General features: G+C 44.4%; 1 protein-coding gene across 2 annotated transcripts in view; it reads left to right on the forward strand.

Moving 5' to 3' along the window:
• The window catches only part of DNAJC8 (DnaJ heat shock protein family (Hsp40) member C8), a 35,963-nt gene extending 16,381 nt beyond the window's left edge, over positions 1 to 19,582 (forward strand). For both annotated transcript variants that reach the window (XM_054663997.2, NM_001279783.1), the window contains 7 exon segments: positions 5,162 to 5,218; positions 9,495 to 9,561; positions 10,061 to 10,155; positions 11,715 to 11,786; positions 14,781 to 14,872; positions 16,325 to 16,400; positions 18,770 to 19,582. In XM_054663997.2, the coding sequence (XP_054519972.1) occupies positions 5,162 to 5,218; positions 9,495 to 9,561; positions 10,061 to 10,155; positions 11,715 to 11,786; positions 14,781 to 14,872; positions 16,325 to 16,400; positions 18,770 to 18,892 (582 nt within the window). In that variant the 3' untranslated portion in view covers positions 18,893 to 19,582.
• The last annotated feature ends 6,130 nt before the right edge of the window (positions 19,583 to 25,712 follow it).

The following is a 25,712-nucleotide window of genomic DNA, read 5'->3' on the forward strand; positions in this document are numbered from 1 at the left end:
TTTGTATGTGTATGTAGGTATATATACTCTCCTCCTTTTTGTGGTGAAAGTAAGCTCCAGATGTTGTTAACACTTAATGCCTAAATACTTTAGCATGCATCTCCTCGAAACAAGAACAATTCCGTGTAACCACAACAACACTATCACCCACTGGAAAATAACACTAAGAAAGAATAGAAAGGCCAGGCACAGTGGCTCACGCCTGTAATCCTAGCACTTTGGGAGGCTGAGGTGAGCAGATTGCCTGAGTTCAGGAGTTTGAGACCAGCCTGGCCAACATGGTGAAACCCCATCTCTACTAAAATACAAAAAATTAGCTGGGCGTGGTAGCAAACACCTGAAGTCCCAGCTATTCAGGAGGCTGAGGCAGGAGAATTGCTTGAACCCAGGAGGCGGAGGTTGAAGTGAGCCGAGATTGCTCCACTGCACTTGACAGAACAAGACTCTGTCTCAAGAAAGAAAGAAAAAAAGAATAGAAATAGTCTGAACTTCACAAAAAAAGCCTCTAATAAAACTAGAGCTTAAGAAACTTTAGCCATAGGAAAACCACATCAAGTTACTTTATCCAGCATACAGTCCACATGCAAATGGGCCCAGCTGTCCCCAAAATCTCCTTTATAGCTATTTTAGTTTAATTTATTTATTTATTGAGACAGAGTCTCGCTCTGTTGCCCAGGCTGGAGTGCAGTGGCACGATCTCGGCTCACTGCAAGCACCGCCTCCCGGGTTCATGCCATTCTCCTGCCTCAGCCTCCTGAGTAGCTGGGACCACAGGTGCCCGCCACCACACCCGGCTAATTTTTTTGTATTTTTAGTAGAGATGACGTTTCACCGTGTTAGCCAGGATTGTCTCGATTTCCTGACCTAGTGATCTGCCTGCCTCCGCCTCCCAAAGTGCTGGGATTACAGGCGTGAGCCGCCACACCTGGCCAATTTTAGGGTTTTTTTTTTAACTCAAGAACCACTATAACCATTTTACTGTCTGTATATATCCCATAACATCATGTTGTAATCCCCAAATACACACAGCAGAATTTATTTTTTAAAAAGAAATCAATCAGGGTTTATGAATTACATTTGGCATGATTAGTTGTAAGCTATAATCTTATCAGAGGCTTTTTTTGTGAGGGTGGGACAATTTCTGTTCTTTCTCATTTATTTGGGCGCCTTCTGGGATTTGTTGGACTTTGGTTTGCCCCTAGAGATTCCTTTTCCTCAGAACTAGTGGTTTTCCTATGAATATTTTTGTTTGAACAGTTACAGTCCCTCGTCTGTAAATCTTTATGTGACTTTGCTCTTCCTATTGAGTGACTTTCCCAATTCCTTTCTCCTTGGGAAGTTATGAGAGTGGGGCGCACTGACATGAAAATTCTCATTTTCATGCACCACCACGCCTGGCTAATATTGTATTTTTAGTAGAGACGGGGTTTCTCCATGTTGGCCAGGCCTGTCTCAAACTCCTAGCCTCAAGTGATCTCCCTGCCTTGGCCTCCCAAATTACTGGGATTACAGGCGTGAGCCACTGTGCCTGGCCAGGGAGACCCCATCTCTAAAAACATTTTAAAAAGTCACCAGGCATGGTTGTGTGCTCCACGCACTTACAGTCCTAGTTGCTCAAGAGGCTGAGACCAGAGGACCACTTGAGTCCCAGAACTTGAGGCTGCAGTGACCTATGATTATGCCACTACACTCCAGCCTGGGCAACAAAGTGAGACACTGTCTCAAAAAAAAAAATTATTTGTTTAAAGAAGTGTTGCTTAAGGCTGGGTGCGGTGGCTCACGCCTGTAATCCCAGCACTTTGGGAGGCTGAGGTGGGCAGATCACCTGAAGTCGGGAGTTTGAGACCAGCCTGACCAACATGGAGAAACCCCGTCTCTACTAAAAATACAAAATGAGCCGGGCGTGGTGGCACATGCCTGTAATTCCAGCTACTCGAGAGTCTGAGGCAGGAGAATCGCTTGAACCTGGGAGGCGGAGGTGGCAGTGAGCCGAGATCACACCATTGCATTCCAGCCTGGGCAACAAGAGCGAAACTCCGTCTCAAAAAAAAAAAAAAAGAAATCGCCCCACCTTCACAAAAAAAGCCTCTAATAAAATTAGAGCTTAGGAAACTTTAGCCATAGGAAAACAACATCAAGTAACTTTATCCAGCATACAGTCCACATGCAAATGGGCCCAACTGTCCCCCAAATCCCCTTTATAGCTATTTTAGTTTTTGTTTTAACTAAAGAACCACTATACTATAACCATTTTACTGTCTGTATATATCCCATAACATCATGTTGTAATCCCCAAATACACACAGCAAAATTTATTTTTAAAAAAGAAATCAATCAGGGTTTATGAATTACATTTGGCATGATTAGTTGTAAGCTATAACCTCATCAGAGGCTTTTTTTGTGAGAGTGGGACAATTTCTGTTCTTTCTCATTTATTTGGGCGTCCTCTGGGTTTTGTTGGACTTTGGTTTACCCCTAGAGATTCCTTTTCCTCAGAACTAGTGGTTTTCCTATGAATATTTTTGTATGAACAGTTACAGTCCCTCGTCTGTAAATCTTACGTGACTTCGCTCTTCCTATTGAGTGACTTTCCCAATTCCTTTCTCCTTGGGAAGTTATGAGAGTGGGGCGCACTGACTTGAAAATTCTCATTTTCATGCGCCACTACGCCTGGCTAATATTGTATTTTTAGTAGAGACGGGGTTTCTCCATGTTGGCCAGGCTCGTCTCAATCTCCTAGCCTCAAGTGATCTCCCTGCCTTGGCCTCCCAAAGTACTGGGATTGCAGGCGTGAGCCACTGCGCCCGGCCAGGGAGACCCCATCTCTAAAAACATTTTAAAAAGTCACCAGGCATGGTTGTGTGCTCCACGCACTTACAGTCCTAGTTGCTCAAGAGGCTGAGACCAGAGGACCACCTGAGCCCCAGAGCTCGAGGCTGCAGTGACCTATGATTATGCCACTGCACTCCAGCCTGGGTAACAAAGTAAGACACTGTCTCAAAAAAAAAAAAAAAATTATTTGTTTAAAGAAGTGTTGCTTAAGGCCAGGCGCGGTGGTTCACGCCTGTAATTCCAGCACTTTGGGAGGCCGAGGCAGGCGGATCACCTGAAGTTGGGAGTTCGAGACCAGCCTGACTAACATGGAGGAACCCCATCTCTACTAAAAATACAAAATGAGCCGGGCGTGGTGGCGCATGCCTGTAATCCCAGCTACTCGAGAGTCTGAGGCAGGAGAATCGCTTGAACCTGGGAGGCGGAGGTGGCAGTGAGCCGAGATCACACCATTGCATTCCAGCCTGGGCAACAAGAGCGAAACTCCGTCTCAAAAAAAAAAAAAAAGAAATCGCCCCACCTTCACAAAAAAAGCCTCTAATAAAATTAGAGCTTAGGAAACTTTAGCCATAGGAAAACAACATCAAGTAACTTTATCCAGCATACAGTCCACATGCAAATGGTCCCAGCTGTCCCCAAAATCTCCTTTATAGCTATTTTAGGTTTTTTTTTTAACTCAAGAACCACTATAACCATTTTACTGTCTGTATATATCCCATAACATCATGTTGTAATCCCCAAATACACACAGCAAAATTTATTTTTAAAAAATCAATCAGGGTTTATGAATTACATTTGGCATGATTAGTTGTAAGCTATAATCTTATCAGAGGCTTTTTTTGTGAGGGTGGGACAGTTTCTGTTCTTTCTCATTTATTTGGGCATCCTCTGGGATTTGTTGGACTTTGGTTTGCCCCTAGAGATTCCTTTTCCTCAGAACTAGTGGTTTTCCTATGAATATTTTTGTATGAACAGTTACAGTCCCTCGTCTGTAAATCTTACGTGACTTCGCCCTTCCTATTGAGTGACTTTCCCAATTCCTTTCTCCTTGGGAAGTTATGAGAGTGGGGCGCACTGACTTGAAAATTCTCATTTTCATGCGCCACTACGCCTGGCTAATATTGTATTTTTAGTAGAGACGGGGTTTCTCCATGTTGGCCAGGCTCGTCTCAATCTCCTAGCCTCAAGTGATCTCCCTGCCTTGGCCTCCCAAAGTACTGGGATTACAGGCGTGAGCCACTGCGCCCGGCCAGGGAGACCCCATCTCTAAAAACATTTTAAAAAGTCACCAGGCATGGTTGTGTGCTCCACGCACTTACAGTCCTAGTTGCTCAAGAGGCTGAGACCAGAGGACCACTTGAGCCCCAGAGCTTGAGGCTGCAGTGACATATGATTATGCCACTGCACTCCAGCCTGGGCAACAAAGTGAGACACTGTCTCAAAAAAAAAAAAAAATTATTTGTTTAAAGAAGTGTTGCTTAAGGCTGGGCGCGGTGGCTCACACCTGTAATCCCAGCACTTTGGGAGGCTGAGGCAGGCGGATCACCTGAAGTCGGGAGTTTGAGACCAGCCTGACCAACATGGAGAAACCCTGTGTCTACTAAAATTACAAAATTAGCCAGGTGTGGTGGCACGTGCCTGTAATCCCAGCTACTCAGGAGGCTGAGGCAGGAAAATCGCTTGAACCGCGGAGGTGGAGGTTGCAGTGAGCCGAGATCTCGCCATTGCACTCCAGCCTGGGCAATAAGAGCGAGACTCCATCTCAAAAAAAAAAAAAAATAGAGTTGTTCCTCCTATTGGCCCTACCCCTGCTCTATGGGGTTGGAATCAGACTTTCGTAGAGTGGGCCAGCCATTGCTCACAGGTTTCCACAGGTGATTCTAATATTCACTCTGATTGAGAACCACTGGGCCTTGTAAATTATAAAGTGTCCATTGGGCTATTTTTTTCTTTTTTGAGTTATTATGGTTTCTCGACATTTGCAAAAATAAAGGGAGGGGGAGTTAAACTCTTTTAATGAATGAAGGAGAAATGCAAAATTTTCTCATGTAAAAATGTCTCTGGGTGTAAAATAAATTATTATTTTTATGATGAAGAGAAAATAAGCATTATGTTATTTGAGTACCATAAGACAATATAATTGTTATTCTGTTGATTTGATCATTCATATTTCTTTAGCAATTTCTAGAACTGTGTGCCAGCCTGTGTTCTAGAACATGGGGTACTATTCTAGATGCTGATTATAATATATATAATTACTGAGCAACTCTTAAATATACATGTAATTTATTTTCACCTTTTTTATGGTTTTGATTTTGATAACTTCCAGGTTCTTCAGATAGATCCTGAAGTTACAGATGAAGAAATAAAAAAGAGGTTTCGGCAGGTACAGTACTATTTCCCTGTTTGAACTTTTTGAAAATGTATGAAGCACATGATTCTTTTATCACTTGCTATTATTGACTTGATATGTTTGGGCCAAAATTTAACTTTTTTTTTAAGGCTGTGTAACTGTTTTGTAAAAAAAGCTCATAATAATATATAAAATCTTAAATAATTTAATGACCATAGCTTACCTATGAATAGAATGAATTTTATATCCAAATAGAATCTCTGCAACTCCTTAATTAAGAGGGATAAGTATAAAGTAGAATAATAGAGCTTGCATGGAGTTGTAACTACCAAACCCCCTGTCTTCTAGGAGGGAACATATCAAATGATTCATAGCACATTTTTATCTTTAAGACTCCATTTGTCTGTAATTTTATCTTTTATTTTTATTCTTATTTTTCGAGACAGAGTCTTGCTCTGTCACCCACGCTGGAGTGTAGTGGCATGATCTCAGGTCACTGCAACCTCCACCTCCTGGGTTCAAGCAGTTCTCCTGCCTCAGCCTCCCAGGTAGCTGGTATTACAAGTGCATGCCACCACACCCGGCTAATTTTTGTATTTTGGTAGAGACAGGGTTTCCCTATGTTGGCCAGGCTGGTGACGAACTCCTGACCTCAAGTGATCTACCTGCCTCAGCCTCCCCAAAATGCGGGAATTACAGGTGTGAGCCACTGCACCCGGCCGTAATTTTATCTTTTGCCAACTTAAATGAATACCCAAGAGATAACTGGTATAAAGAGTGCTTTTTGAAAGTTCTCCAGGAAAGGAGATCTATAGCTTCTGAATCTTGCCCATTCTTAGGTTTAATAACTGGAACTACAAAGTTTTAAAGTAAACTTAAAAAAAAAATCCTTCCAGTTTTGACAGTTGAGTAACCCTCCCCCCAGCCTTTTTTTCTTAAAAATTATTATTATTTTTTGAGACAGGGTCTCACTCTGTCACCTAGGCTGGAGTACAGTGGTGTGATCTTGGGTCACTGCAACCTGTGCCTCCTGAGTTTAAGCAATCCTCCCTCCTCAGCCTCCCCAGTAGCTGGGACTACAGGTGTGCATCACCATGCTCAGATAATTTTTGTGTATTTTGTAGAGACAGAGTTTCGCCATGTTGCCCAGGCTGGTCTCAATTCTGGGCTCAAGCGATCTGCTGGCCTCGGCCTCTCAAAGTGCCATGATTACAGGCATGAGCCACCGCGCCTGGCTACCTTTTTTTCTGAGTTGAATAATCATAGTCCCTATAATTTGCCTTTGCAAACTGGATTTTCTATATATTCCATGTCTTTTAAAAAAACTTTCCTTAGCTTCTTTATAGTCTTATGTACTTCATATTTTAATAGGGTCTGACCAGAGCTGAATGTAATTTTCAGCTTCTGATGAGATACTTGTTAATATCCAGTGGTGTGCTTGTTTCTTCAGTACAGTAATTTTCCCCATATTGCTGACTCATAGTCATTTTCTGATCTACAGTTAAGCCAAGATGTTTTTTAACTTGGTCTACGTAATCATATCCCATTATATAACTTTATAGCTTTTTTTTTCCTTCCTAAGCTCTACTCTATACTTATATTTAGCTTTTTTCCTTTTTCTAAAATTTCAAATTTTCTAATATGCATTACTAATCATTCCCATATTAATAAGCATTTAAGTTCATAGTCAAAACAATTTTTTATGTAGCTACATAAATAATAAGAGTTAAGAATTCTTAATAAATCATTAATATGGACTGATAGTTAAGAGTGTGCATATTGGAGCTATACAACTAGTTTAAATCTTGACTGTACCACTTAACAAGCAGTGTAAACTTCAGCAAGTTACATTTAACCTTTCCGTGTCTGTTACCCCGTTTGTAAAATGTAATAATGGTGTCTATCCCATGAGTTTGTTGTAAGAATTTAAATGATGTATTACACAGAAGGCATTTAGAGTAAGTCTTGACACATAATGTATCCTCACTATATGCTAACTATTGTCAGCGTGTGTTAGTCTGCTAATTTCTTTACTTGCATTGTTTGTTTCATTCTTATATCAGCCCAATTAGATATAGGTACATAGTATTATCTCATTTACAGAGCAGGAAGCTGAGGCAGAGATAGGTTAAGTGATTTGCTCGAGGTCTCATAGCTAGTAGGTGATTGAAGTTGGAATTAGAACCCAGCATAATGGTTCCAGTAATGCTGAACGGAGCGTTAGATTCCCATTTGTTCTCATTCCCCGACATAGTTCCCTGGGTTCCAACTAGTTGGTTTCTGTCAATTGACAATATGTCATGGTTTTTAACTGTGAGTATCTGAATTACCTATGGTTCTTTTTTTTTAGCTGGTTTATTATAAAAATTTTATATAGAAAAAAGAATGGACAAGCATAGTGGCTCATGCCTGTAATCCTAGTATTTTGGGACATTGAGTCGGGCAGATTGCTTTTGCTCAGGAGTTCGTGACCAGCCTGGGCAACATGGTGAAACCCCGTCTCTACAAAAAACGAAAAACAACAACAGCAAAAGCCAGAAATTAGCCGTGCCTGTAGTCCCAGCTACTCAGAAGGCTGAGGTGGGAGGATCACTTGAGTCCAGGAGATTGAGGCTGCAGTGAGCTGGGGTAGCACCATTGCACTCCAGCCTGGATGATAGAGCAACACTCTGTCTCAAAAAAAAAAAAAAAAAAAAAAGAATAGAACAATGAATATTCATGTATCCACCATCTATATTGAATAGTTAATTTCATTTATATATTTATATATATTTATTTATTTATTGAGACGGAGTCCGGCTCTGTCACCCAGGTTGCAGTACAGTGTTGCGATCTCGGCTCACGGCAGCCTCCACCTCCCGAGTTCAAGTGATTCTCTTGCCTCAGCATCCTGAGTAGCTGGTATTATAGATGTGTGCCACTGTGCCTGCCAAATTTTTGTATTTTTAGTAGAGACGGGGTTTCACCGTGTAGGCCAGGCTGGTCTCGAACTCCTGACCTCAAGTGATCTGCCAGCCTCAGCCTTCCAAAGTGCTGGGATTACAAGGCGGGAGCCACTGCTCCTGGCAGACACTGACTATATATTTAACTATATATTTTTGGCTGAATCATTGTAAATTGCAATAAACCATGATGCTTTACCCCTAAATACTTCAGCTTGTACCCTTCCCAAAAAAAGGACATTTTCTTGCATAATTACTTATCCCACCTAACAAAATAAGGGCTAATTCCCTACGATCATCTGAAACCCAGTCTAGTAGAGGTTTACAAAGTGCAGATGCCAAAGACTGACTCAGAAGGTCTGAGGGTGGAAATTAGAATGTTGTCTTTTTCAGAAGCTTCACAGGGTTGGAGCACAGGCAGAATGAGAAACTGCTTTAGATTAGGAGTTCTTTTAGGAGAGAGTTGATGTCTCATACCTGCTTTAGCCACCTTAGTGCTTAGTACAGGTTGAGTATCCCTTATCTGAAATGCTTGAGACTAGAAGTATTTCAGATTTCAGATTTTTTCAGATTTTGGAATATTTGCAGAATGCATAATGGTCGAGCATCCCTAATCCGAAAATTCAAAATGTTCCAATGAGCGTTTCCTTTGAGCATCATGTCAGCACTCAGAAAGTTTCAGATTTTGGAGGCTTTTGGATTTTGGGTGCTCAACCTGCATAAGGAACATAATAGGAACTTGATACTTTTCAGTCTCCCTCCTACCCCAAATTATTACAACATCTTCATAGTGCTAGGCTTCCATCTGTTTTTGTTTTTGTTTTTGTTTTTGTTTTTGTTTTTTCCTGGAGACAGGGTCTCACTTTGTTGCCCAGGCTGGAGTGCAGTGGCACAATCTCAACCTCCCAGGCTCAAGTGATTCTCCCACGTTAGCTTCCTAAATAGCTTGGACTACAGGCGACCACCACCATGTCTGGGTAATTAAAAAATTTTTTTCTGTAGAGACAGGGTCTTGCTATGTTGCTCAGGCTGGTCTCGAAGTCCTGGGCTTAAGTAATCCTCTCACCTCAGCCTCCCAAAGTGGTGGGATGACAGGCGTGAGCCTCTGTGCCTGGCATGTTTGTTCTCAACTTTGTGATTAAAACCTGAAATGTTTCCTAGTTGTACCTTTACCTTTTGGTGCTTGAATTTTGTTAAAGATCAGTATTTCTGGGCATTTAAAGAGATTTGTTAATTTTTTAAATGCTTTTGCTAAGAGTCTCTTTTTGCCGTAGGACCTTAGAGCTTTTGGTTGTAACGAGACAGGGCAGGCTGGAAGTTAGTAAATGTTTCCCTTATTGACAACCCCAACTTTTCTCTTATTGTAGTTATCCATCTTGGTGCATCCTGACAAAAATCAAGATGATGCTGACAGAGCACAAAAGGCTTTTGAAGGTATTTGTAAATTTACCTGCTTCTGAGTATTAGATTGTGAATTGCAGGGCCTAACTGTTCCTTGTCCTAGATCAAGCAAAGACTGTTATAGTTTTGTCTTCTGGTCACCAAGAAGCTGTAGTTTTCAGTAGAGCAGTTGCCATTTCAAAGCAGAATGTTGTTGTTTAAGAAGTAGACCTTAACTTTGCTTTGTTAAAACTTTTATATGCCAACAAAGACTGTTATTGCATAGGATCATTTTTTTTCTTTGAACATAAAGAATTTTATCACTGAATTAAATCCAGATGTGGTGTATTTAGCCTTGAGTATATATTTAATTTTTTCCAAGGCTCTTAAGGAAAGTCATTGCTATAGTTGAATGTTTTTTTTAACTTAGTTTGACGACAGTAAATAATTAAAGTAGGGAATGCTTTAGAGAGCACAAGTCCATTTACACTGCCTTAGTTCAGACTTTCAGAGGGTGTTTGCAGAAACAGTTAATTTCAATGTTTTGCATTAGCTGTGGACAAAGCTTACAAGTTGCTACTGGATCAGGAGCAAAAGAAGAGGGCCCTGGATGTAATTCAGGCAGGAAAAGAATACGTGGAACACACTGTAAGTATTTATAGTGCTGCTGTGTTTACAGGAAGTATCAGCAAGCCTTGGGCACCTTGTAGAAGGGTACATATGAACATAGTAATGCCTACTGGCACAACCTGTGGCTACTTATGTGCTCTCCACCACTTTGCTGTGGTGGTCATGAATAGTGTGTGCCTGAAGCTGTAATTCACCCCTAAGAGAAGAACTCAGATGAGGAGTAGCTGGTACACTGCTCCTACCTCTTTCCCTACCAGTCCTGTGTTGGGGAGAAAGGGTTGTTCTCTCCCTCTCATCACATATTGCCACTTACCCCATTCTTAGAGTGGAAACGTGGAGCAGCCTGTGACTCTTGACTCTTGATTTTTATTCTTGTCCCTGTGAAGGGTTTGCAACAAGGCTTGGCAAAGGCTAGCAAGAGGATAGGCGTAAACTTTTTTTAAAATAGGAGGAGGTTTATGTCCATCTTAGTAACAGAGTTGGGAAGAACTCAGTTGAAGGAAACTGAGTTGTAGCTGGTGTTATTTTTGTTTGCTCTTGAGGGCATACATAAGTCTCCAATGTGGTGGGAAATGTCAGTATGGCTTTCCCAAGGTAAGAAAGGTCTTTTAACTTTTTACTTGCTGGGGCAAGAATCTTGAGGTCATTTGTAAGAGCTGCTTCAATGGTGATTGGGTGACTTTTCACATGAAGAGCTTTGAAATCTGAGACAACTTTATAACCATAATAATGAATCCAGTTTCGGTGAGGAAAATGGATAAGAAGAGGAGACAAAGGGCCCATAACTATATCCTGCGGGTCATGTGTTGGAAATGGCACTTGTAGGCCCTATCCTGGTAGAAATAGGAAAAGTGCCTGACAGTTTCTCCTTAAATCATTGTGGCTTTGTATGTCTTTCACCTGTAAGAAAGTCATCCTTAGGCTTCCTGACCACAGGGTGGCAGTAGGGCCTTTCTGAGCTTAGAGGGTACTTGGCCTTTGCTGGTATAATAGACTGGTTAGTTCATGGAGTAGTGTCATTCTTGTATGAATTCGTATATTTATTTATTTATTTTTTATCTCAGTAGTGGCCAAAGTGATAAAAGTATCAGTTAATATGATATGTGGTTTAAGGAGGTTCCACGGTGAAAGTGATCAAGAATGCAGTTATAGAAATGCCAGAAAAACTACTTGGACATAATGCCACAGATTCTGTAGCTTCTTCTAATACTTGACAGATATATTTCCTTTGCTCTAAACACATAACCACAAGCCAAGAAAGGTAAATGAGTAGTCTGTTTCAAAGACTTTTTGGATCTGATGAGTTGGGGACAACCTCCCGTTGGTCCCCTTTCATCTTTCATTCTTCCTGGTAGATTGGATTTTAGATGAGATTAGAAAAAGGACTTGTGGTTCCTGATTTTCCTTGATTCTGTTGTTCTTTTGAGGAGGGAGGGGAGGGGCTCATGTTTTTTTTTAATGAAAACTTTTTGCTATACCCGTGCCTATAGAAAGTTAAATATATTGTATGTGTACAGCCCAGTGGATATTCTCAAAGCACAGATGCTCGTCTTTTGATGAAAAAAAATTCTTTTTAGGTGAAAGAGCGAAAAAAACAATTAAAGAAGGAAGGAAAACCTACAATTGTAGAGGAGGATGATCCTGAGCTGGTGAGTTAAATATAGGAAAAGCCACTGTATCTTGTGTGATTGTGTCTACGAATTGGTGGGTTACAGAGACAGAAGCCAAAAGAATGATGAATATATGCTATTTCACATTTATTTATTTATTTATTTACTATTTTTGAGACCGAGTTTCACTCTTGTTGCCCAGGCTGGAGGGCAATGGCGCGATCTCGGCTCACTGCAACCTCTGCCTCCTGGGTTCAAGCGATTCTTCTGCCTCAGCCTCCCAAGTAGCTGGGATTACCAGCATGTACCACCATGCCCGGTTAATTTTGTATTTTTAGTAGAGATGGGGTTTCTCCATGTTTGTCAGTCTGGTCTCGAACTCCTGACCTCAGATGATCCGCCTGCCTTGGCCTCCCAAAGTCCTGGGATTGCAGGCTACAGGCATGAGCCACCCCGCCCGGCCTCTGGCTAATTTTTTTGTATTTTTAGTAGAGACGGGGTTTCATCATGTTGGCTAGGCTGGTCTTGAACTTCTGACCTCAGGTGATCCACCCGCCTCGGCCTCCCAAAGTGTTGGGATTACAGGCATGAGCCACCGTGCGCGGCCTAATTTTTATTTTTTTAAAAAACATTTTATTTGGCTGGGCGCAGTGGCTTACGCCTGTAATCCCAGAAATTTGGGAGGCCGTGGCAGGTGGATCATGAGATCAGGAGTTCGAGACCATCCGGGCCAACATGGTGAAACCCCGTCTCTACTAAAAATACAGAAATTATCTGGGCGTGGTGGCACGTGCCTGTAATCCCAACTACTCGGGAGGCTGAGGCAGGAGAATCGCATGAACCTGGGAGGCAGAGATTGCAGTGAGCCAAGATCGCGCCACTGCACCTCAGCCTGGTGACATAGCAAGACTCTGTCTTAAAACAACAACAACAACAACAACAACAACAAACATTTTATTTGAACTTAAAACATATAAATATACATTTATTTATGTATTTGTTTGAGACAGGGTCTTACTCTGTTGCCCAGGCTAGAGAGCAGTGGTGCGATCTCAGCTCACTGCAACCTCTGCCTCCCAGGTTCAAGTGATTCTCCTGCCTTAGCCTCCTGAGTAGCTGGGATTACAGATGCCCGCCATCAAGCCTGGCTAATTTTTGTATTTTTAGTAGAGACGGGATGTCATCATGTTGGTCAGGCTGATCTCAAACTCCTGACCTCAAGTGATCTGCCCTCCTCGGCCTCCCAAAGTGCTGGGATTACAGGCGTGGACCACCGCACCTGGCCCAAATTTTTTCAGTTGTTGTTTTTTTTTCCTGATTATAAAAGAACACATGCTAATGATAGAAAATTTGGAAAAAGAGAAATATAAAAAATATAAAATCGCAGTGTCTGTCTATCCCGTGTATGGAGCTTTTAAATATACTGAGCTATTCATTACAGACTCCTTTATCCCTTTGATGTTTGTCTTTATTAGGGACTGGGGTTGAAGCATTGCTTTTAGTGAGCAGTGTCTAGCAGGTAACAGGATAAAAGAGAAGTCACAGAGATTTAGGGACTTCTTTATTTTCCTTTCTCTCCATATATCACTCTTTGCTCCAGTGTCTGATTTTAGAATTTAGGCACTATTAAATATGCATGACAGATTACTTTTGTACTTCCATGTCTATTTAAAATACTTTATATCTGGAGAAAAATATTTAAAGGTAGAATAACAAGCTGTGTTCTTAAGAACTCTTGAAAATAAAGAATTAAAAACTGGTAGGGAGGGCATTGTGATTTCATTAACTTAGTGTGACAGGGGCTGGATCACTTACGTTCACTTATTTTTTGTAATTCTTTTTAGAGATAGGGTCTCCCTTTGTCATCCCGGCTGGAATATAGTGGCATGATCTTAACTCACTGCAGCCTTGACCTCCTAGGCTCAAGTGATCCTCCCACCTTAGTGGATATTATACATTCTAATAATAACCTCTGGTGGCTTATACCTATAATCCAAGTGCTTTGGGGGCTGAAGTAGGAGGATCTTTTCAGCTTAGGAGTTGAGGCTGCAGTGAGCTATGATCACACCACTGCACTCTAGCCTGGGTGACAGATTGAGACCCTGTTTCAAAAACAATAATAATAAATAATAATAGCTTCTGTTCCTATCATTGTAAGACTATCATATAATATACTTTTTTAAAAAAGAGATAGAGTCTTGCTCTGTTGTCCAGGCTGGAGTGCAGTGGCATAGTCATGGCTCACTGCAGCCTTGACCTCCTGAGCTCAAGCGATCCTCCCACCTCAGCCTTCTGAGTAGCTGGGACTACAAGTGTGCGCCACCACACCTGGTTAATGTTTTATTTTTAATATTTTTTGTAGAGATGGGATCTCACTATGTTGCTCAGGGTGGTCTCAAACTCCAGGGCTTAAGTGATCCTGCTGTCTCAGCCTCTTGAAACGCTGGATCTACAGGTGTGCACCACCATGCCCCGCTAATTTTTGTTTGTTTTTGAGACGGAGTTTCCCTCTTGTTGCCCAGGCTGGGGTGCAATGGCATGATCTCAGCTCCCTGCAACCTCTGTCTCCTGGGTTCAAGTGATTCTCCTGCCTCAGCCTCCCGAGTAGCTGGGATTACAGTCACGCACCAACATGCCTGGCTAATTTTTGTATTTTTGATAGAGACAGAGTTTCACCATGTTGGCCAGGCTGGTCTTGAACTCCTGACCTCAGGTGATCTGCCCACCTTGGCCTTCCAAAGTGCTGGGATTACAGGTGTGAGCTACTGCGCCTGGCCTGCACGCTAGTTTAAAAAAAATTTTTTTTGTAGCAATAGAGTTTCACTATGTTGCCAGGGCAGTCAAGCTCTTAGCCTCAAACGATTCTCCTGCCTTTGGCCTTCCAAAGTGTTGGAATTACAGATGTGAGCCACGGTGCACAGCCTGTGCCAGGTTTTAATCTGCTTTATCTTGGACTCCAGGTGAAAGTACGTGGTTCAAATTGCTGGTAAAAATATTTACTCTGATTTTCTTTTGTTCTTGATTTTCCTGTAGTTCAAACAAGCTGTATATAAACAGACAATGAAACTCTTTGCAGAGCTGGAAATTAAAAGGAAAGAGAGAGAAGCCAAAGAGATGCATGAAAGGTACATATCAGTATATTCATTTAAACCATATTTAAATACCTAGATTAACTAACATTGGTCTTTGGTGATTTTCCTAATGAGGGAATTATATAGTATACCATTTAAGAGACTATACCATTTAAGAGACTATAAAAATAGTTACCTAAAAACAGTCAAGCTTTTGAATCACCAGGGTAAGAAGTTTTTTTCTTTGACTTTTGAGAATTATTGAATAGGTCTGTCCTTAGAGAGTGTATTTTTTATTTATTTTTTTGAGACACAGTCTTGCTGTGTAGCCAGGCTGGAATGCAGTGGTGCGATCTTGGCTCACTGCAACCTCCACCTCCCAGGTTCTAGCAGTTCCCCTGCCTCAGCCTCCTGAGTAACTGGGACTACAGGTGTACACCACCATGCCCGGCTAATTTTTTGTATTTTAGTAGAGACAGGGTTTCACCATGTTGGCCAGGATGGTCTCGATCTCCTGACCTCGTGATCTGCCTGCCTTGGCCTCCCAAAGTGTTAGGATTACAGGCATGAGCCACTGCATGCTGCCAGGGAGTTTATTTATAATCAAGAGCCTTGTGTGTGTTCTTCCTGATGTCCTGGAGTGAAATAAGCAGTTATTAAGGCCATTGTTACTGAAGCCAGAACCTTTTGTGGGACTAGTGGCTACAGCTTTGGTGAGTGTATAGTACTGTAGTGTCATCAGTAACAAAATGTTTAATGTTCTAAAATATGATTTCTCTTGAACATCAGAAATGTTAGAATTTCGCTTTTGTTGCCCAGGCTGGAGTGCAATGGCATGATCTTGGCTCACTGCAACCTCCACCTCCCCAGGTTCAGGTGATTCTCCTGCCTGGCTAATTTTTGCATTTTTAGTAGAGACGGGGTTTCACCATGTTGGTCAGGCTGGTCTCGAACTCCTCACCTCACATGATCCACCTGCCCCAGCCTCCCAAAGTGCTGGCGTTACAGGCATGAGCCGCTACATCCGGCCGAGTTTTGTTTCTGTATGTATTTTATATTGTTGCTTGGTAGGTACCAGTAACTAAAATTTGCTAGTTGAGGTTGTGTGAAATATCTTTGTTTTCAGATAGGGTTTTGTCCAGAGATCTTAAGAACTTTGGCTTTATAATGGTCATTCTGCTGAAATAAGGTGGCCTGTGTTCTCGACATAGCTTTGTCACTGAAAGAGCCCAAAACCTCAGATTGCTCTTGGCTGGGCTTTAGTTACTTTATCTGTGTAACAAGGATATTTATGTCTTTCCCCACAGCCATGCCCAAGCCTGATCTGCGTGTTTTAGAATGAGACATTCATGAAAATGCTATGAGCCCTTTCCAGACAGCCATCTTTGTAGACTTCTAGGGAATTGATTTACTATATATGCTTGCTTCTGTGGGGAGATGCCACCTTGTATGGTTAATTCAGTCTGTAAGTATCATATAAATACTATGATCTGGTTTTCCTCCTAGGAAACGACAAAGGGAAGAAGAGATTGAAGCTCAAGAAAAAGCCAAACGGGAAAGAGAGTGGCAGAAAAACTTTGAGGTAAATTTCCAAGGTGGCCAGGGATTCTAATTCCAGAATAAGGCAACTTGGTTCCTGTGGCGCTCCCAGGACTGAGTGGGGCAGTCAGAGGGGAGTGGGATATGTGGGGAAGAGTGGGAGAGGTGAAGAATGAGGCTGGGCCTGCCTCAGCCTCCTGTAAGCTCTGTAGCCTTGGCAAGGACGATGAGGATCCCTGAATGGCTTTTTAAAAAATTATTTTTAAAAATTATTGTTTAATTTCTTTTTACAGCACACTAACAGTTTTACCCTGAATGGTTTTTTAGATTGTAGTAGGCACAGCTGCCCAGTGGGCTCAAGAAAAATGGATTGTACTTTTAATTTAGGGGGTAAGCATAGAGTATTTTGCTGCTTAGAGATCTGTTAGTAGATGCTGAAGTTCTTGTGCCCACAGTGTCCTGCCTGCAGAGAGAGTTAGAACCTTTGAACTTGACTCTTCTTTGACACCCTGGTTATATGCTTCAGGTGGTTGGCCAGAAGGATTGTGGCAACATTCGGTCTTTTCTTCTATAGGGTTTAGGACTCATGGTTAGGGGCTGGCTAATCAGAGTTGATGACTTTGTTTCTGTTGCACTTCATGTATGGAGAGAGAAAAAATGATAATGAGGTAGAGGTCCTAGTGGCCACCCCTACACAACTCGCTAGGCATTGTACTGGCTTTGGAGCAGCCATCCAAGTTTTGGGGGGCAGCAGAAAGGTGCAGTGGAAAGAGTAGCTGTACTGCTAGCTAGCTGTATGGCTTTTAGAAAATCATTTAACCTTTTTGAGCCTCAGTGTTATTTGTGAAGCACTGGTAGCAGTACACACCATAGTCGGCTTTTGGTGAAGATTAGAAATACCATATGCTGGCCGGGCGTGGTGGCTCAAGCCTGTAATCCCAGCACTTTGGGAGGCCAAGGCGGGCAGATCATGAGGTCAGGAGATTGAGACCATCCTGGCTAACATGGTGAAACCCTGTCTCTACTAAAAAAATACAAAAAATTAGCCAGGTGTGGTGGCTGGCACCTGTAGTCTCAGCTACTCAGGAGGCTGAGGCAGGAGAATGGTATGAACCCAGGAGGTGGAGCTTGCAGTGAGCCAAGATTGTGCCACTGCTCTCCAGCCTGGGTGACAGAGCCGTCTCAAAAGAAAAAAAAAGGCCGGGTGAGGTGGCTCACGCCTGTAATCCCAGCACTTTGGGAGGCCACAGCGGGCGGATCATGAGGTCAGGAGATCGAAACCATCCTGGCTAACACGGTGAAACCCCGTCTCTACTAAAAATACAAAAAATTAGCCGGGCGTGGTGGCGGGCCCCTGTAGTCCCAGCTATTCAGGAGGCTGAGGCAGGAGAATGATGTGAACCCGGGAGGCAGAGGTTGTAGTGAGCCGAGATCACACCACTGCACTCCAGCCTGGGCAACAGAGCGAGACTGCATCTCACAAAAAACAACAACAATGACAACAAAAAAACCATGTTAAACGTCTAGCCTCGAGGTCCCCAACAAATGGGGCCTCAGTGTTGTGATGATTATTACTGATTTCGTCCTCCTCTTGCAACCTGCAGCTCATCCTGCTTTCTAGGGGTGCTATGACACTTTCTTGGGCCCTTGGGAGTGGGAAGAAAGCTCTATTCTACTTTTTTTTTGAGACGGAGTTTTTCCCTTGTTGCTCAGGCTGGAGTGCGATGGCGTGATCTCGGCTCACTGCAACCTCCGCCTCCCAGGTTCAAGTGATTCTCCTGCCTCAGCCTCCCGAGTAGCTGGGATTAACAGGCATGCGCCACCACGCCCGGCTAACTTTTTATATTTTTAGTAGAGATGGGGTTTCTCCATATTGGTCAGGCTGGTCTCGAACTCCCAACCTCAGGTGATCCACCTGATGTGTGAGCCACCATGCCTGGCCTATTCTACTATTCTACTCTTTTTTCTTTTTTTCTTTTTTTTTTTTTTTTTTGATACAAAGTCTCGCTCTTGTTGTTCAGGCTGGAGTGCAGTGGCATGGTCTGGGCTCACTGCAACCTCTGCCTGCCAGGCTCAAGCGATTCTCCTGCCTCAGCCTCCCGAGTAGCTGGGATTACAGGCACCTGCCACCACGCCCGGCTACTTTTTGTATTTTTATTAGAGACAGGGTTTCATCATGTTGGCCAGGCTGGTCTTGAACTCCTAACCTCAGGTGATCTGCCCGCCTTGGCCTCCCGAAGTGCTGGGATTATAGGTATGAGCCACTGTGCCTGGCCAGCTCTATTCTACTCTTGGGTTATTCCAGAGGACTGAACTGGGCTGGGCTACAGGAGGGTGAGTGGATGGCAGACCAGGTTTAGGCCTTTCCACTCATTGACTGGTCTCCTCACCTCAAACTTCTTTTGTACTTAGGAAAGTCGAGATGGTCGTGTGGACAGCTGGCGAAACTTCCAAGCCAATACAAAGGGGAAGAAAGAGAAGAAAAATCGGACCTTCCTGAGACCACCGAAAGTAAAAATGGAGCAACGTGAGTGACCACCCAAGGTCACAGGCACAGAACCTTTCCCCTGCTATCTCCCTTCCTGCTTCGAAGGACTCATTCTTTCCTCCCACTTCCACCCCAACATAGAGTAGTATTTGCTTTTTAGTCCATTTTGTTTTCAATACGATTTAATATCGATCAGAGTAATTCTTTTGTACATTGAAATGAGGGGCTTGGTTTAAAAAAAGACCTTTCCCTCTCCCTGCCCCTAGAACAACCAGTATTAGAAGGTGCCACCGTTGGTGCTGCCTTCTCTTCCCACAGCCTGTAACTCAGTGTTTTGTACTTCACTGAATTGTGATGGTTAGAAACTTCGTGGATAGTTTGTGGAAATCATCCAATTAAACATACTGCTTAAAACGGTGTTGCTGTGACTTCAGAGACAAGCCTGGAAGGGGCACCTTAGGAAGCCCCTTCGCTTCAGTTGCTCGCTTCTGGGTGTGCTCCCTTCGAAGGCCCAGATAAGACAGGGAACACTTGTGAGCACACAGAGGAGCATCTGATGCCCTGTGGTGTTTGGCATGTGCCCCCGTCTACTGACCAATCAGTGTGGCATGAGGCCCACGCCACGCAAACCTTTCACTTTCCAAAGAGCTAGCCGTCCTCCACCCAGTACCATGTCCTAGCCTGTCTGCATTTGTTAGTGGTAATATTCTTTATGTATAATAAATTTTTATACCCAAGCCATTGATGTACTTTTCCTTGTACTCTCCCTTGTGGGTCCCTTGTCTGGCTTGGCCGAACCCCAAAATGCTTTGGGGTTGGACAGACCTGGCTGAACCTTAGTTTCTTCATCTATGAAATGGGAATATGAATTACTGCAGCAGCTTTTAGGGCAGATTTGCCATGGCATATACAAGGTAACTACCATAGTGCTCCTTGGGTATTGCCAATATCCTATTATTTCTGTGTAAAATGAAGATACTGATTGTTTTGAGGATTAAATGAAGTAATATATGAAAGCGTCCAGCTCATAGTCTATGCTTAAATGTCCTGCTTGCTTTCAGGGACAGAATCAGCCCTCGGGAGGGGCCCAAAGTGAGAAGGGGAAAGGTGACACTTGAAATGTGAAGATACAGGAAACTAGGTGACTCAAAACTAGAGTTTTGCTTTTTGCAATGTCTTGTAGATGAGTAAACAGGCACAATGACTACGAAAGGCACCATGTCTTTTAGTATCATGAGAAGTGCAACTTTCATTTCTCTGTGGGAGAGGACAGAGGCTTGGGTGTCTTACTGTCCTTCCAAGTACCACTGAGCACATCCAAACCACATGTGAAGTAGAGCACAGTGATGAGTGGGTGGGTGGGTGGGTGTGCTTCTGGCTAAAACTGGACCAAGGCAGGGGGAGAAAATGTTTAGTTGCCCTGCAAAAGTGATACATGCCGTGAGGTAATGCAGTCCTGACTAGGGGGACAGTGATTATCTTTTCTAGCCAAGCAAAGCCAAGCAACCCCATTTCAGTCCAGGATGTGTGTGCACACACCGCTTCCTTAGAGGTTAAGTGGTGGTGGTTCAGTTCAGCTATCTGCAAACTTACCTTTGCCCTCAAGGAGGCTGTGCCAGCAATTAGCTATGGGTGTTAGTTCTCACACTGCTATGAAGAACTACCTGAGACTGGGTAATTTATAAAGAAAAGAGGTTTAATTGACTCATGGTTTCACAGGCTTTACAGGAAGCATGGCTGGGGAGGCCTCAGGAAACTTAACAGTTGTGGCAGAAGGTGAAGAGGAAGGAGGCACGTCTTACATGGCCGGAGCAGGAGGAAGAGAGCGCAGGGAGAGGTGCCGTACACTTTTAAACAACCAGATCTCACTATCTGGATAGTGATAGATAAGAACTCACTATCACAAGAACAGCAAAGGGGGTGGCCCCTATGATCCAAACATATGGATCATATGACCTCTTACCAGGTCCCTCCTCCAACATGGGGGATTACAATTGGGCATGAGATTTGGGTGGGGACACAAATCCAAATCATATCAGGTGTGTTTATTCATTGAACAAATATGCTGGTTTAGAAATACAATGGTGAACACTGCAGGACCCCTGTTGCCTGCCTCACAGCTGGGGCACACGGGCAAGAAGACTGTCCACTGCTCCGAGAAGGGGGCCCTTGATCTCATTTTTAGCAGCCGGGGAATGTTTCCAGAAGAAAGTGGCCCTTTTAAAAACTGGAACCCAGAGGCTGATGCATCAGTTAGGAGTGTTTTGGCTGCAAGGAATAATGGCAAAAAGAATTAGAGGAATATTTTACTTCCATAAGTGGAGACAGGTGGTTTCAGGTATTGTTCATGGTGGAATCATTCATTCAGTAATACCTCCAGGGAAACAGGCTCTTACTATGCTTCTCCGTCCTCTGTGGAGGGTTTGGCATCTCATAGTTGCAAGAAGTTTCTAGCACCACATCTTATAACAACTACCAAACAGAAATAAGTCATCCAGGGAGCAAAATTTTTCCCAGAAGATGTCACTGGTTAGAAAATGGGTCACAGGGACCCCTCTTGGTAAGTTTGGCTGGGAGAGCTGCGAAGAACAGACAGGCAATATACCAAGCCTTACTCCTTGGGATTGGGCACCTGTTTCCAATAAAATAAAGTTGGTAAAGATGAAAGAATGCCTGCTGGAAAGGCCGGGCGGGGTGGCTCACGCCTGTAATCCCAGCACTTTGGGACGTCAAGGCAGGCGGATCACAAGGTCAGGAGATCGAGGCCATCCTGGCTAACACGGTGACACCCTGTCTCTACTAAAAATACAAAAAATTAGCCGGACGTGGTAGCAGGCGCCTGTAGTCCCAGCTACTCGGGAGGCTGAGGCAGGAGAATGGCGTGAACTCGGGATGCGGATCTTGCAGTGAGCCGAGATCGCGCCACTGCACTCCATCCTGGGCGACAATGAAACTCCGTCTCAAAAAAAAAAAAAAGAATGCCTGCTAGAAACAACAGTGTCTGGCACAGAAGGGGTGGGACTTGAGGGAAAGATGTTTCAGTCAGAGAGAATGGCATGTGCAAAGGCCCAGAGGGTAAGAGAATAGCCCATTCATGGGACTGAACAACATTTGTTATGCTTAGAGCACAGACGAGGTGAGATGAGATCAGGGAGATCATAATGGCATATTGAGGAATTTGGGTTTCAGTCAGGACATCGTATTTTCCTAGATGGACCAAAGTCTTCCCACTTACTTTCTGGCACATTTTAATGACAGACCCACTGGGAAGATCAGCAGTGGTCCCAGCCCATTCTCATAACCCTGCTTGGAGCAATCTCTGTGATGACGTGGCTGGGGAGAGGAGTGTATGCTGGGCATTGACTTGAGGCAGTACAGTCAAGACTGGCCTCCAGGGTGGGGCTGTGGCTATGGCAGTGCCATCCTCTCCCACCCCTTCATCCATGAATAGGTTAAGGGGAGCTCTCTGGGTAGGGAAGGCTTGCTGGAGGAGTGCCAGGGCCCAGAAGAAAATGAAAGGCTGGATGAGCCACTTTTCTTGTTTTCTGTAAATAGTGGAGCAGATAGGCTCCCCAGCTGTGGAGCCAACTGCTGGCAAGATGACCTTTGTGGGCAGAGGTGAGGTGGAAGGAGCCAGCCAGGTATGGGTAGAAACCCGGCATATGGGCCAGTAACATCAACTCTGAGCCTCAGCATCCTGGTATGTAAAGTGGGAACTGCACCTTTAAAATGAAGTGTAGGCTGGGCGTGGTGGTTCATGCCTGTAATCCGAGCACTTTGAGAGGCCGATGCAGGCAGATCACTAGAGGTCAGGAGTTTGAGACCACCCCGGCCAACATAGTGAAACCCCGTCTCTACTAAAAATAAAAAATTAGCTGGGCACGGTGGTGCAGGCATGGTGGTACGTGCCTGTGTCCCAGCTACTTGGGAAGCTGAGGCAGGAGAATCACGAACCCGGGAGGTGGAGGTTGCAGGCAGTGAGCCAAGATCTTGTGCCACTGCACTCCAGCCTGGGTGACAGAGCGAGACTCTGTCTCAAAAAAAAAAAAAAAAAAAAATTGTAACCACTGAAAGAAAGCATCAGCTGTTGTTGCCTTCGGCATTCCAGTCACCTGAACGCCCGCACCCTATGGCTGTGGCTTCTCAGCTGCTTCCTGGAGCAGCCACAGCCAGCTTCACTTTCTGGCCCCTCCCGCTTCCCTGGGGCCCCAGTGGAAGTAGGAAGAAATGTGTGGGAGGTTGTGGATGGGTCTGGGCCTGCTCTAAGGGTGGAACTCAAGGAAACAGGATTTGCCCCTCTAGATTTCCTTCTCCCTCTCCCCAACCTCAACCTAGCACATCTGGATCATCTGCCTCTTGCTGGAGGTTATCAGTGCTTCTCACCATTAGAACTGGGGGCTCGGAGCTCGACAAGGGCCCTGTGGAATGAGTGCAAAAGGGCGTGAAGTCACCCACCTCCTTGAGTTTTCTGCTCTACCACTCATTAGCATTGTGTCTCTGGCAAATCATTTCCCCTCTCTGGACTTTAGCTGCCTCCTCTGGTAAAATGAGGGTAAAAACACCGTCTCCATTCGTGTTTTGCAAATCAGTGAGATTCTGTTCATTATAAAACAAATGGAGGCAAACCTTCCAAATGGAGACAATATGCCTGCATTTGGCATCAGACAGACTGGAGTTTGAATCCTGACTCTACTGTGTGTGGTATCCTGAGGACTGAGGAGGTCAGGGAAGCCAGGTGCCCAGCACAGTGGGGTGCACAGTGGCCGTTCCTCCCTGCCCCACTCCTGCTGGTTGTTCCCTGCTTAAATAAAGGGATGAAAGAGCTGAGGATTGAGGACACCTGGGAAGCTTGTTAAAAAGACATTTCTTTTTTTTTTTTTTTTTTGAGACAGGGTCTTTGTTGCCCAGGCTGCAGTGTGGTGGCACGATGATCATGGCTCACTGCTGCCTCAACCTCCCGGGCTCAAACTATCCTGCCTCACTATGTTGCTCAGGCTGGTCTCGAACTCTGGAGCTCAAGCAGTCCTCCCACCTCAACCTCCTACAGTGCTAGGATTATAGGCATAAGCCACCGCACCTGGCCTACAAGGACATTTTCTGATCTCCCTGAAGATTCTGATTCAGGGTGGGGTATGTGTGTGTGTGGTGGGGAGACAGACAGCTGGATCTTTAACAAGCTCCCAACTTAACCCAGCCAGGGATGGAGCCATCAGGCAGGGACAGCCAGTCCTCCAAGAGGTGGGGGGTGGGTGGAGCTTAGGGTTCTGTCAGTGATGCCATTATCCTAACCACATACCTGTGGCTTAGTGGGGCTGCCATTCCTCTGGTGGGAGATAGGCAAGCATAGCTAGAAACAGCCTCTGAAGGATTGAACCCTCCTCTCCTTGGCTTCCTCTGGAGTCCTTCCAAGCCTGTATTGCTCCATGGGCTGCTACCTTGGAATCGCCTGGGTGCTTGTTAAAATTTCACTCTTCCTGGCCCCATCACCAGCACTGCTATATCAGAATCTTTTTTTTTTTGAAATGGGGTCTTGCTCTGTCACCCAGGCTGGAGTGCAGTTGCGATCATGGCTCACTGCAGCCTCAATCTCCTGGGCTTGAACGATCCTCCTACCTCAGTCTCCCAAATAGCTGGGACTGCAGGTGCAAACCACCATACTTAGCTATTTTTTTTTTTCTTGGTAGAGATGGGGTCTGGATTTGTTGCCCAGGCTGGTCTCGAACTCCTGGTCTCAAGTGATCCTCTACGGCAGCCTCCCACAGTGATGAGATTACAGACATACACCACTACGCCTGGCCTAAGCCTTTATTTAATTAATTTATTTTATTTTTTATTTTTTTGAGATGGAGTCTCACTCTTGTCAACCAGGCTGGGGTGCAATGGTGCAATCTCAGCTCACTGCAACCTCGACCTCCTGGGTTCAAGCGATTCTCCTGCCTCAGCCTCCCGAGTAGCTGGGATTACAGGCGCCCACCACCATGCCTGGCTAATTTTTGTATTTTTAGTACAGACGGGGTTTCACCATGTTGACCAGGCTGGTCTTGAACTCCTGACCTTGGGTGATCCACTCACCTCAGCCTCCCAAAGTGCTAGGATTACAGGCGTGAGCCACCCCGCCCGGCTAAACTTTTATTTTTAACAAGTTCTCCAACTGAGTCTGATGTGGGGAAAGGAGTTGACCCCTAAGCCTGGGACACTCGACAGGAGCTTGGGTAAATAAAGTGATTTTCATTTACTGAATTCCTGGTACGTGCCAGTCATCATGCTAAGTGTGAGGTAGGGAGTATGTGTGGCTCTTACAGACTCAGGAAATAGGCTCAGAAAACATTCACTGCAGGGCTCAAGCTGAGGACCAGAGGCGGCGGTTAAGCCCTCATCTGGCAGATTCTTAGAGCTGGCATTTGAGAATGTTCACCTATGCCATGGCCCAGTTTGCTTTCCTCTGTGGCCTGACACCTCTGCTCCCTGCTAAGCCCAATATTTTGGTTGTGGTAGGGGGCGGTGGGGAGAGGTATTAATAGAAATAGAGTAACTTTCAGTGCAGAATGTGCAAAGCTGGAGCACTGAGTGCAGTCCTAGGCTTTTGCCAGAACTCTGAGGTGCAAGGGTTTGTCTTCTCCCTCAGCCTGATGGCTATGGGGACAGGGATGGCTTTGTCTCCCTCTCAGCCAGATATGGCTTCAGAAGGCAGAAACTTCTCTTTCCCAGAGGCTGGGCATTTCTGAAGGCAGGTCTGTCTCCCCTTCTGTTGAGGGCACCTGTGGGCAGGGCTTTGTCACACCCATTGTACTGGCCTCCTGTGGGCAAACTGGCTGTGTGTCCCCTCAGACAGGGTGCCTTCTGAAAGCAGCTTTGGGTCTTTTTCAT

The sequence above is a fragment of the Pan troglodytes genome, chromosome 1 (genome assembly GCF_028858775.2).
Source record: "Pan troglodytes isolate AG18354 chromosome 1, NHGRI_mPanTro3-v2.0_pri, whole genome shotgun sequence".
Taxonomy (NCBI): domain Eukaryota; kingdom Metazoa; phylum Chordata; class Mammalia; order Primates; family Hominidae; genus Pan; species Pan troglodytes.